We start from the raw sequence: 13,725 nt of genomic DNA, 5'->3' as shown, positions 1-13,725 counted from the left end.
ATATAGGTGTTGCAAATTATTTCTTAAAAAATAAACATCCTACTAAAAGAAAAAATAAAGTTCACAATTCCGAAATGTTATTTGATATGAGAGAATATGATAAATTCAGTGTTTGCAATGCATGCTAAACAGTGTTGATTTCGGGTTTAGAAGGAATTGGTATCCTTAGGAACCGTAATGCCATAATCGTGTTAGCAAAAAATAGGCTTTTGCTCGTGAGTGTCAATTGTTTTTGAATTTCCATGTATGCATAACCCTTGAGACTCTTAAGCTTTACAATGAGTAAGAATTTATCTTAAAAAAAATAGATGAACCAGGTAGATTATATTGCTTGCTCTATCTAATTCAATACCAAAATTTGGATACTAGACAGACTTAGGGGGTGGTAAGAAGATTTGAAGCAATAGTTCCATAGTCCTTTAAGACAGAGAAAATATTACTTGTCTGTGCCACAGTGAAGGAGGGATGGTAGAAATTATAGAGCCTAAAGTTTCCTTAAGACCTGGCTGGGTTCTACGGCTGTCATGAGAATATATAAATTAAATGGACAATAGTTTCCAACTCTAAAACATTATGTGCAGTACATACTTTAACCTAGTTTACAGTTTACATTTATTATGCTCACTGAAACCACAAAGCCAATGTTTAATTTTACAGTTTGAAATCACACATAGGGAAATGCTTTACAAAGTAGGATATTGTTCCTCCATGAAAAATATTACAGTACAGGCCCCAAACGACTCAGTTCAAGTGATTTACCTGAATAACAGAGCTGTGCTGGAATGCAGGCTATAAGACACAGTAATGCTTTCAGTAGTGGATTTCAGTGTGAAATTCGCCAAAGCTGAGGAGACATTTTCAATGAGACCCATTTTAGTTTTCCAAAAAGTTTCGGTTCTTCAACTGGTTTGCATTTACTGAACGATGCCATCACTTCTGAAAATCTGGAGTAATGAGCAGCTTGCGTTTTACTACTTATATATAATATGCAAATCTTCAAAGTTTTACTATGTCTCGAAAGCACCATTCAAGATTTAAAAATCTCGGTTCTACCTGCATAGATCTATGACCTGAATTTACTCACAGACTCTAATGCAGAGATCAAATGGCAGTGTCACTGCTCCCATCAAATCGAACATAGTTCTGCCATCTGCTTAGTTGTCTGAAGTCTACTTACGAAACGTGCATGATCTTCTCTGACAAATATGTGATACTCAAATGTGAGCAGCCTCTGCCAACTCCTACATTTACATCATGCCCGAGTGTACAATGCAAAAACATCACCCAGAGACAATAGCTGTTTCCTAATCAGAAGTCTAGCCTCACCGAGTCAACATAGCACTATTCTCAATACGCTCTCAGTGTGGGGTGACGTGGTTCGAGGATGTTGTAAACTGTTAAAGCGGGGACTGAGCTATGCTTGCCCAGTGTTTACTATGGACATAAAATGTTGCAAAGCTTCAACAAAGTCAGGCAAAATATAAACAGGAGTTTGTGTGCGTCTAAGAAGCAAACTGGATTGTTTAAAAGGAATGTTTGACGAGAATGCCGATGTCTGAGCAAGTGACGCGACGTGACGCGTCTGAAAGTCTGCGGCCCCAGCCTGACTCTCTCCGAGTGCTGACGGCACCTGGAACATCCTCATAGGGGGCGTACGTGTCGTGTGTCGCCGAACCCTGCCAAGTGGAATGACCGTTAGATGCCATCTCCCGAACTTTGAGTATCGAGTTGTGCCCACCCTTGACAAAAAAACAAAACCAGGAAAAGAAAACCCAAACCAAAAACCAAAACAAAACCAAACTTAGTTCTTGAAAATGGAAAAATCACATAGAACAAAATAGTAACTCAGCAGAAATGCTACGTTTGACTATTGATCACCGAAGACATTAGCACCTCAATTAAAAAGTATAATTGTTCATCGGATGTGCCAAAGGAAAATGGAAAAAAAAAGAGAGAATGCCGTGTCATTTATAAATCACAGTTTTTTTTCACAGTGTTGGACCTGGATCACTCTGTGACAGTGCCTTATAGGATGATGGACCATTATTTGCTTTTTCATTTCACCTACGGTGGCCCACATGGGCCAGTTGGAGCTTTGGGACAAGGACCACGGGAAGCAGACTTATTGCGAGAATAAGAACAAAGTGCTAGACTATTAGGACTGTGCATTTAACTCGGTTAGCTAACATGTACTCCTATTCTCTCTTAAAACCAGCATCTTCTAACAACATATTCCACTATTTTTTTCCACAACATCTTCATCGAGAGTTAGGGTATCATGGCACTAGAAGGACATTTGCCAGATTAAATGCTTTTCTGGACTGGACGTATGTCTATTTCCGGTTTTTCTTTCACTGATGCATGGGTTTAATATGTTTCTATATGTTCATTGACCAGAACACAATTATGCATTATAGATGGATGTGTTTCATGACGATATTTAACTTGAGCAGTCATTTCTGTAGTTCCTGCTAGCAGACAGCTATTAGGAAGATTGCTTTTTTTTTTCCCCTCAGTGAACTAGTGAGTTAGGTTAATCTACCTGTTAGAGAGTCTAAAGCTACAGGTTTTGGCAAATGAGAAAAATAATAGAGAAAACATCCAAGTTCGTCTTTGGTGCATCTAAACGATAGATCTCCTGACACTGCACTCGGTTCTATTACAGCGTTGGGTGACCATTTCTGTACTCATCTTCTGTGTTCATCTTCTGTATTCATTTATTTTGTAGCTTTGAAATGTTGAAAAATGTAAGGTGTTTTTGTGGTCTCAAGTTTAATTATAAATGGTAATATATACCAATCAAGCCAATGAGATTTCACCCTCAGCCATGAATGATGAGTCAAGTTTGGTCATTGTTACATTCAATCTTGTTTCACAAATGGTGAACTCTAAGTCATAGCACAAGTCCTGGGCTTCTCTGAATTTGGCTGTTGTCCTCATAGAAACCATGACAATGACCTTGATAATAAGGAAGGAGTCTATGGGAGAAACATTAGAGTCAGAAGTTAATCTGGTCAGCTGTGTGTCCAAGGGTGCTTTGCCTTATTGCTGTGACCGGATGGTGAAATCATAGTCAGGGGCAGGCTAATGTGATCAGAGGGGTCCCTCCCTATCTCAGGTCCTATTATCCCCCCATGAGAGACACTGGTAGAAGTAAGAAGTCACCCTTCATCAGTGGAGACCCCATGTTCATAGAAACAGTTATGACCACTGACACTGGAATCACTGACACCCAATTTGTTTGCTTTCATCTACAGAACCCTGCAGATACTAGAGACTAAGGGGAATTAATTTTCAAGGAGTGTTTCTAAAGCAGCCAAAGACAATATTTGGTTTTATTATAATTGATATCACTTGCAGTTTTCACATACTCCATCAACAGCTCTTTGTCCAAGTGTATCAGGGCAAGGAATAGACCTGATTCTCAACTGTGCCTGAGCTTCAACGGCCTGCCAGGCTCTCTGCGTGCCCAGGTTTAAGACTTGGACCACAGTTGTTTGAATAAGTGCTTTTCTTATCTGCGGCTTGAAAAAATTAGGATTAATGGGTACTAATAGTCATGATAGATTAAGTTAAACGCTTCCTCAGAAAGGAAAACTACAGTATCAGAACAAGGATACATGAGGAATATATACATATATGCCTGTTTCACACAGAAAGCTTTTTGTAAAAAAATACAAAAGCAAACAGTGCTATATATCATGTAAACTCACAAAGTGTACTTTATCCACAAACATGAAGCATAAATTAAAAGGTAGGACAACAGCAAAACATTTTAAATATAGAATTTGCACATATTTTTGTTAAATAAGAATAAATAGCTTTATCACACAAGTTCACATACCAGTTGCAAAAGACAATAAATTATTTTTTTCAGTGCTGCAACTTTTTGTTTGTGATTAATCCCTTAATTCTTAGTTTAATGAAATAAAACTGTTTCCACAGGAAGGCAAAATAAGTTGAATTTGTTGAATAAATTACAACAATGCCCCTAAATCCCTAAACAACAAAGCAGAACTTAATTTCTTTGATCTTTTCTCTTCTAGAAGAAGTAAGTGCTATTTTGGGGGGCTTCCATTGTATTTAATTAAACTTAACCTGGAGTGTTTAGTTTTGTGAGGTTAATTTCTTACTAACCTGAGCATGAATCCTAGACTTTTTATTCAAGGTGCAACTACGTAAAGGTAGAAGGAATAGTCCAAAATCAAGCTGGACTGAATTACATTTTTGTTATAGAGGATTTTTCCTTTGCTTATCATTCTTTATATTTACATCAGTTTCTCTGAATTTCAGTTTCCAGTCTATATCACTTTTCTCAGGAGTTTAGACATACATTCCTTGGTCAATCTATTGATACTCATACAAAAATAGAAAACACCAAAAAATTAAAGAAAATTCTTTAAAAGCATGGAATAGTGGTTTATTCATTATAAGCTCTCTAGGATTGTTCCAATGCAAAGGGTAAAACTTCATTATTTGGGGGGAAATGAATCATTGATAAATCATATTAAAAATCTATGAATCAAGCATAGAGAAGCAGAATAGGAGACCATCATGTTTGCTCTTTAATTATTTTTTAATGTTGCCTTCAATATATCCACAAAAGATAAAATAAAACTCGGTCATAATTGGATTACTTGATTAAATTATTTTGAAAATTGGAAAAGATAATGTTGGCCTCTCTAATAATTTTCTCTGCATAGTCAAATTATCAGTTGTAAATTTAATTTTTTCTTGACCAATTTGAATAGCTCTGTCCCCAGCCCTGATACCTGGTTCTCCTCCATCAAGAGTAGGTTACCAGTCTTGTACAGACTTCGTTTTTCTAACTGATAATTTATTGAGAGAAAAATGACCACCTCTCCAGCGAAGTCAGTGTATAAAAATCCAAAAGATGATTATCAGTTTCGTAAAATAATTGTTTGTTTTACCAAATAATTTCTTAAGAAAATACTTAAAACAGTGAGACATCCATTCTCCTGGCCCACTGAAATGAATGTGATATAGCAAGATGAATTACATAGTTCTTTTATATTAAAAATATCTCATAATAAAAATAAACTCTCATGAGCTTAAGGGAACTCAAACAATGGTCCCCTAACATTCTTATATGCAAATCTTTACAATAGGCACATTTGGTATGATTATTATACAATTTTATAAAAACAATTAGCTTTGTGATGTTTCACAAAGGAAAAGAAATCCCAATGAAACAAAACACCTTATATTTTCTGAACTGTGGGGTGAAGGCATACAGTTTACTGTCTAAAAAGAGATTTTTAGGCATATTATGGCACAAATTTTCTATGCCTAACTATTCAAACTTACAACCTACTTAGACAGACTATGGAAATAAAGGTAACAAACTTCTCAAAAATCATCATATTTCATCACTCAAACACTTACTGGTACAACCAAATGCTTTCTACTTGGGAAAAATCTTAAGTGCACTATCAGTGTACTTGGATAGTTTTTTAACGCAAGGAATTATTGCCTGTATGGTGTGGAAACAGTCTTATGAATAACCTTTTTTTTTTGCACTAACCACATTAACAATAATCACTTCTAGAAGTGGCTAACTACCAAATGGTCTCTAATACTCCCATTACACTAAGTCAACAAGAAGTAGAAAACCTTGTAGGTCTTATAGAACCCTTTAACAAAGCAAACAAACAAGCGAAAACAAACACATTTTAAAGGCTTGCTGGTAAGAGGTGTACCAGTATTTAGAGTGTTGAACGTGATTGGAAAACTCTTTGCTGTGTGTATTACACATTGTGAGATATCAGATGACAGTCATAGAATGGGAAAGCAACCATGAAAACAGAAATGGAAAATGCAGTTAAGTATGTTTTTTTTTCCTTTTAAATTTCAACACAAGGAAAGTAATTGTTAGACTTTTGAACACCAACAATGCACACACACGCAAACACTAATTCTACGACCTAGTTATGCATTAATTTGGCTGGCTGCCTGAAAAAATGCAGGCTGTCAAATGCTACAGACCCGTGTATGTATTTAAATGTCGAGATACACTGAGATCCTTTTCCTTTTCAAAACTTCTCAGAAGATGCTTGCTGTCAAAATAGTTTTTGACTAAAATTTTATCTCCTGTTGTCTGAAAGTTTACTAAGTGTTATTAATAACAGCAGCAAGATCTTAATTTCCAGTAAAACATCCACAGCTCTTTCCAGAAACTGGAAGGAGTTGGAATAGCTGCAGACCTACTTTGGTCAAACACTTTTTTTTTATAGAAATATATATATTTATATACACATAGATATTTTTAATAGAACCAAGTGATATAAAGTGACATACCAAGGGAGAATGTATTTACAAACAGTAAAAAGAAGCTACTGTGTATTGTGGGTGAAAATGGTTACAATGCCTTTGAAGACATTCTGTAAGAGGTAGGTGACAAGAGGGAGACGGTTGTTCTTCTGTTGTCAAATGTCGCCTGATTCTACATTCATCAGTGTTTTCCATTCTCGTAGGCCCAGGGGATGTTTGCAAACTCCCAAGTTCTTCTATATTCCAGGGTCGCCACTGTCACATGGAATAGTGCACTTCTTCATTTGGTCTTGGAGAGCAGATTCTGCCCATAATTGGACTCCTGTTGACAATGACACTGAAGGGTGACTTTCTGTGCTGTAGGTGGGCCTCCCGTTCAGCACGACTGATCAGCGATCAATCATCCAGTTATCTCTGCATCAGAGCATAACCACAGGCTAACATTTCTTTAGCAAACATTGCTTAAAGGCAGAAGGCCTCTGAGAGAGAAGACATCCCTTGGCTAACTTCCGGTTTCCATCCTGGCACTGCACCGTCCGGGTGTGCCAGCCTGTGTCACAGGACCTGGAGCAGGCCAGCCACGGGCCCGTCACCCACTGCAGTTGTGTTGTGTGTGATCCCACTTTATTGCTGCCATGGCTGGTGACTGAGTTTGCTTTTTGAGTGGACTTCTTGGGAACAAAAAAACTGTAACGGACATCTAGTGCTTTAGTTGGGTCTGTAGCAAGGATCTGCACGATTAGAATTTCCTTTGTGGCGGAGTAGCCCATCCCATGCAGGAAGTCATCTCTGTGGCTCCAGCCGCTGTAGTTCATGACTGTTCCATTGATGTCAATGATTGTTTCCGAAGTGGAGATCATGTACTTTCCATTGATAAGGTACTCACCGTTTTTCTTCTTCAAGGCTAAGTAGGCAGTGAATCTAGTCTGGTCTTTGGCTTTGAACTGTCGGACTTTTATGTGGGTTGCCCCTTCTGGGATCCTCACAACATCAGTGTAACCCTTACTAGAAGCAGGAATGAGAGAGACAGGGAGAGAGAAAGAGAGAGAAGAGAAAAATAAATAAACACTTAATAACTGGATAAACTAATAAAAATTCTCTAAAAGTCTTACTTGACTATAATACAAAGTTTCAGCATATTTAAGAGATTAGCTTAAAATTGGCTTTAAAAATTTAATTTTCTTAAAAATAAAACTGCAGTTAGACTAGCATATTATATGCATTTTATTACGGTGTTCAAAATCAGGATAATGTTAGCAACCTGCCTTTGTTTTAAAAATTTCTACTAACTTCATTTAAAGACTCAAAAAACATTACTCATCCTTATTAAACCCTATCATCTTTACAAAACTACATTCATCTGGCACAGGCTGGCATAAACATAAACACAAACAACAGAAATCTGTCCTCAGTCTCACAGAAATTTTTAAAGTCATGTTTCTCAAACTTGTTTGCCTGTTAGAATCACATAGGGAACTTTAAAAAATGTGACTCCCCAGGCCCCAGCCCAGGGATTTAAACCCCTGACTTTCAGGACAGGGTGTAGATAGCTACGCTCCTGGAGCTCCTCATCGTTCTCAATGTGCAGACTCCTTCGGGAACCATGGACTTAATCAGGCTGGTGGACTGGAGACAGAGTCTACTCTACACTTCCATGTCTACTAGAACTCTGGAGCTCCTGGGCAGGACACTAAATGGAACGTAAAATTCTGTAACTCCCTGGCTGGCGTAGCTCAGTGGATTGAGCACGGGCTGCGAACCAAAGTGTCGCAGGTTCGATTCCCAGTCAGGGCACATGCCTAGGTTGCAGGCCATGGCCCCCAGCAACCGCACATTGATGTTTCTCTCTCTCTCTCTTTCTCCCTCCTTTCCCTCTCTAAAAATAAATAAATAAAATCTAAAAAAAAATTCTGTAACTGGGTAACCAGCCCTTACCAGTATCAACAATAGAAAAAAAAAGAAGAATCTTGAATGCCTTAGCAAATTTCCCCAAATGCTTAGTGTCTGTGAAACATTATGATAGATTGAGTGAGGCTTTAATGTAGGTGACAAGTAAGATAGGTCTCCAGCCATAGAACTTATACACATGACCCATGGACAGGAACAATGGTGGGGGGATTGCCTGAGGGAGTGTGGGGTGATGGGTGGAAGGGGGCAAAGGGGGAAATCAGGATAACTATAATAGCATAATCGATTAAATATAATTAAAAAGTAAAGATCCATCACTGGCTGAGGAAAATGGGCAAAGGCATAAATATCTCTAAAATCCATAAGCTTGTGGCAAATGCTAAGAAAGAAATGCTAATTAAGCAGCAAGGGACTATACCAGAGAGGAGTAGTCATCTATTGCCAAAATCTTTGCTTCTATAAGTAATTTCATAGTAAAGAATCCTTTTGTTTTACTTTCTTAGTTATTTAAATAGAAATAAGTAAATTGTGCAGTTTGACTGATGTATATATATATATAATTTAATTACTTACTTTCAAATTCACACCCAAGTTTAGAGGTTTGGGGCAACTGATTCATATACTAAAAATATACCTGTGTTTCCCTCACTCAAGCCTTTTCCTTGAATTGGAGAGGAGGCTCCCCTCCCCAGGGAAGCCCTGTTTCTCGGGCATCTGGTCTACCCTGATTGCCTGACAGGTGTTGGAGCTTCCTACTGTGTTGAAGATGCAATGCTGACAATGCTGCTGATCCATTCAACTGGATCCATTATTTTCCACTGTTTTTACTGCTGTGATACACTTTGGATTGCACTGCATTACAGGGCTTTCTTCTGAAGTATCTGCTATCAAGAGATAATATGCAGTCCTCCAATGGCTTCAAAGAAAGCCAGAAGGGATGTTGGGGATGATTTCTTACCTTACAGAAAAGTCATACATGGCGGGGATATAGTAAAACATTTGAACAAGTCCGCTCCAGCACTAATATAATGGTAGTGCTGGGCTTAGAAACCAGGCCTCCTGACTCCGAATTGGTGCTCCTCTCACCATATTGCCATGCCTATAACCCTTACCTCTCCCATTCATATTTTGTAACAGCTAAATGAAAATAAGTTCTGGTTACATTCAGTGTTGAAATGATCCCAAAGAGAGGATGCAAAGAAGATAAAGGAGGGAGGTAATGGGATTGGTGGGAGAGCTTTTTTTCCTCCTGTTCTCTGCAGCCTGCATCACATTTGTGAGAATCACAGTCGACTGTCAGCACTGCAGCAGGTTTTCAAACTAAGCTCACAAGACAAGCATAAGCATCAGTGCCTTGATTTCTTCGTGCCTTAGTAAAATACAGTTATTGTTGTACTCATTCATTTTCTTTACACTGTGCTGGGCACCACGTACATGCTGGACATTAAGCTGCCTCTCTGGCTACTGTGAATGAGTGCAGTTGTTTTCATATAACTATTTGGAAGTATGGCAGGCAGGATAAGGGGCTCTTGTTTAGTTCAGGGTTATGTCCACAGCACTATCAGTGCCTGTCACAGGGGAAATACATTCATTCCTGCATAGGAAGCACGATGGCATTCTGGTGGGGGGCAATCAGATCCCTGGCTCCTCCCCGCAAATGAAATGTGTGACAATATCTGTTGATAAGAGCTGTGAAGAATCACAGAGCAGCACAAGCAGGTAGAGAGTAATGACCGGGATGGAGGTGTTCATCCAGGGTGGCCACTACCTGGAGTAGTAACACTTGACAGTCACCTGAAGGACTTCTAGAAGCAGCCTGGCTTATTCTTTGGGGAAATAGGTTCCAGGCAGAGGACACAGTGCACGTGCACTGGGTTGCCACATTTAAGAATCTTCAGGAAGCCCAGTATGGGTGGAGCAGAGCCAGAGAAAAGGATGGTACAGAAGAGACACAGAACACAGCAGGGTCTAAAGCTTTTAGCCCCTTTTTGTAGGTTACAAAACAGTGAGATGGAAGCTGTAGGAGGCTGTTGAGCCAGGGAATGTCATGATCTCGGACAGGTAATACATGATGGCTCTCTCTGCTCTGTGAAGAAGGGGCATGGAGGGCATGGTCCTGGAGACCTTTGGGAAGACTGCTGGGCTGGTCCCGGTAAGAGGGGGCGCTCACTGGGCTGGAGTTGCAGTGATCTTGGTGGTGCTGAGGGGCAGCCAAATGCTGAGCATATGTTGGCAGTAAGACTGACAGGACGTGCTGGTGGAAAAAACTGTGAGAGAAAACGAGGAGCAAAGATGACTTCAAACTTTTGGACCTGCGCAGTGGAAGGACTGAGTGGTCATTTACTGACATGCGGAAAATTGAGAGAGGAGTGAATTCAGAGGAGTGTCTTATTTCTGGAGAGATTTGAACCTGATGACATATTTTAATATGCATTACCTCACTTGATTCTCAAAGCAATATTAATTTTAAAGATGAATTAGTATCATCATCATTCTACTTTCAAGAATTCTGACAGTAAAGAAATTAAGTGACTGTTCAAGAGTGAATGGCTCTTGAATTTGCCGAGCCAGAGCTTGACTGCAAATATGCCTTTTTATAAGCCACACAAGCCAAGGTGGTTTATTTGGGGTACTTAAACAGGCCATTTGCATGGCATAATATAATGCTGGTCAGATCAGTCTGCGAGTGGTGATGCCGCCTTCCACTTGTTGACATCATGAAGCTCATCTTTTCGTGTGATGTCAAATACTCAGATATTCAAAAAGCTCAATACAAAAAGCTTAAAATGCTGAACTTAGCATTTGAAAGTAGTTTATAAGTTTATGTGGGAGAAATATATAACATACAATATATAAGGTATTATCTTGTAAAAGTAATTTTATTTCTCTTTGGTTCCTAAATCCCTTTCCTTCCTTCCTTCCTTCCTTCCTTCTTTCCTTCCTCTTTCTTTCTTTTTAAAAAATGGTCTGTGCATCCTATGACCCTAAGTTAAGTTTTACATAACTGGCATTCACCATCCACGTAAAATTGGGTAAATCCTAAATTTTCAGAGACCCAGTTCCCTCATTTGTAAAACAAAAGTTAGGCTTGATCATTTTTGAGGTGCCTGGCACCGTTGAAGTATATAAAAATGCAGGGCATAATTGGACTTGCAGGGTTTTCTACTTCCATGACCAAACACAATTAGATGAATAATTATTACATCACTAGCAAACAGGACTAGCAATGCACGTTTTAATTCAGAGTAAATTCTGCAACAATACACATTTTCATCATGTCAGAGGTAATTTTTTACATTACCATGGCAGGCAATTTTAAAACTAAATCCTTATCATTACTTCGGTGTGTCTGTTCCTCTCCAGTTAGAGAAACACGGAACAGACGTGAAGACAACAGCTGTGCCTCATGGATCACACTCAGCACGAGCATGGTCCGGTGAGCAAGAACACCGATCCTGCGTCCAGCAGACTCTTTAGCTGAGTCAGCCATCCTCGCTGAGAGCATAATGTTCTGTGCAAGAAATCGGTACCTTAAACACTTATGTGTTTAAAGTAAGAGTGTAATCTAGGACCATGAAAAGAAGCAGGAAAGACATTACTCTATAGAGTGGATTCAAACCAGGATAGTTAATAAAGGGGGACTGTTATCTCTACCACAGCAATTAACTTAGAGCTTTCACGGAGAAATGTTTTCTTAAGAACCACGCAGCCCAGTGGGAATTTGTTTGTAAGAAGAAAAAAAGCAAAGTACGTAAGATGGAGACCAGCCATCCTTTCTAAATTATGTATCAGGAATGATGGACCTGCATGATATAGCTCAAATGCAATGTCTCTGCCTTTTTTTTCAGTGTTCGTACTGCAAGGCTGTGACCTCATGGCCCCCACAGCTCGCCTGCTTCCAGAGGCGCCACGAGTTCCCACTTGGCAACCAGAGCCTTTTGCACCTCCTCTCTTTCCCTTCTCATATTCAGAATGCATTAAAGAGGCCCCGGTAGCCCTCCTCTCACAGACAGCTTATGATGTAACATGAGTCCTCCTTTATCGATTTTGCAAGAGCTCGATGCTTTGTTCAATTCACATATGGGGCAATTGTCCTCCTCTCCATTACCTTTTTTTATTGAAGGTTCCAACAATCTTCGTGCAACTGGAGTTGTCCCCGCCGCACACGCCACACTTGTCGTACTGCAGCTTTGAGCCGATGATGCCATCACAGCCGGTGCGCACACACTTCCCCCGGACGCAGACGGAATTACTGTAGGGCCTGCATTCGGTTCCATCGGTCACCTGGATGGGAGAGACACGTCAGCTGTGGACAGTCCTTGGGCCAGGCACTTGGTTTCTTTGCTAAAAGAACACATTTTAATTTGTGAGTTTTGAGGGTGACTGGAATAGAGAGTCCACTGAGAAATAAAGAACCAAAAAAACTATAGTTTTCAGGAGTATCTAACTGAAAAATCCTTTACGTGTTGGAAAACCTGGGACAGATCTCGGTTATACACTTTCTCTCCTGAGCTGAACTCTGAACGTGTTGGGACACCAAAGGTGCCCCTCCGCATTCCAGCATGTGCGGCATATTCCCATTGCACACTGTCGCCTATAGCATCAGGAGAAACAGTCTTTTCGCTTAGCCGGTGGGATTGCCTGTCCCGTGTGTGGAGACCAGTATATGGGCCGGACTTGTCAAGACCACATGGGATCTTTCTTTGTTCTGTAATTGTTGTTACGGTGATGTATTTGTAAGTCCAACAGTCACAACAGTGTCGTGGTGGGAAAGCCTTCCCTGTTGAGTGAAACTGGCAGCTGCTGAAATTCAGACAAGCAAATTAGTGTAGGAAAAGGAGTCTGGGGAAGTCAGAGAGAACTACTTATGGGAAGACAATCAATATATTTGAATAAAAGAATTAACGTATTTTCATAAAACTAGTTATGAAACAGGATGTATAAGCACTACTTGTGGTTTGTGCATGCCACTGTATATAAATAACATGCCATATGGAAACAGATGTATTTTGTATTTGTGTATATGTAAAACCCTGTGTGTGTGTATGCGAGTACGTATAAATTGAAGTAGCATATACTTCAATACGTAAACAGCTCTCCAGATGGTTATATTTCCAGGTGACATTTTTGGTTTTATTCCTTTGTACTACTTTTTAAAAATGAAAATGTGCTCTCTTGCAATAAACAGTTAAAGTAGTTTGTAAATTATTTAGTTGGATATGAACTTATTTTTCAGTAATATGTCAGAAATATCTGAAGGCCGGTTACAGAGCTGGTTTTCAGTGTAGCACCTGTTGTGAAGGTTGTTACAAAATAGCCATGAGGATGTAAAGTACAGCACAGGAAATATAGTCAATAATATTGTAATAACTATGTATAGTGTCAGACGGGTACTAGCAATATCAGGGGAAACACTTTGTAAAGTATATGATTGTCTAACCTCTATGCTGTACACCTGAAACTAATACAAAATAACATTGAATGTAAACTGTAAGTGGAAAAATAAATAAATAAAGTAGCATTTTT

The 13,725-nt window shown here is 39.2% G+C and overlaps 1 protein-coding gene across 1 annotated transcript in view; it reads right to left on the bottom strand.

Annotated features, from left to right (window-relative positions):
- Positions 1 to 3,309: 3,309 nt before the first annotated feature.
- The window catches only part of ADAMTS5 (ADAM metallopeptidase with thrombospondin type 1 motif 5), a 45,972-nt gene continuing 35,556 nt past the window's right edge, over positions 3,310 to 13,725 (bottom strand). The window contains exons 8-9 of the mRNA XM_045851227.1: positions 12,308 to 12,483; positions 3,310 to 7,296 (exon numbers count right to left, since the gene is read on the bottom strand). Of these exons, the coding sequence (XP_045707183.1) occupies positions 6,729 to 7,296; positions 12,308 to 12,483 (744 nt within the window). The 3' untranslated portion in view covers positions 3,310 to 6,728. The remainder of the gene's footprint in view (positions 7,297 to 12,307; positions 12,484 to 13,725) is intronic.

Source organism: Phyllostomus hastatus, unplaced genomic scaffold (genome assembly GCF_019186645.2).
Source record: "Phyllostomus hastatus isolate PE091 unplaced genomic scaffold, TTU_PhHast_1.1 phas_contig_86, whole genome shotgun sequence".
Taxonomy (NCBI): domain Eukaryota; kingdom Metazoa; phylum Chordata; class Mammalia; order Chiroptera; family Phyllostomidae; genus Phyllostomus; species Phyllostomus hastatus.
This window is presented reverse-complemented; position numbering and strand designations above follow the sequence as displayed.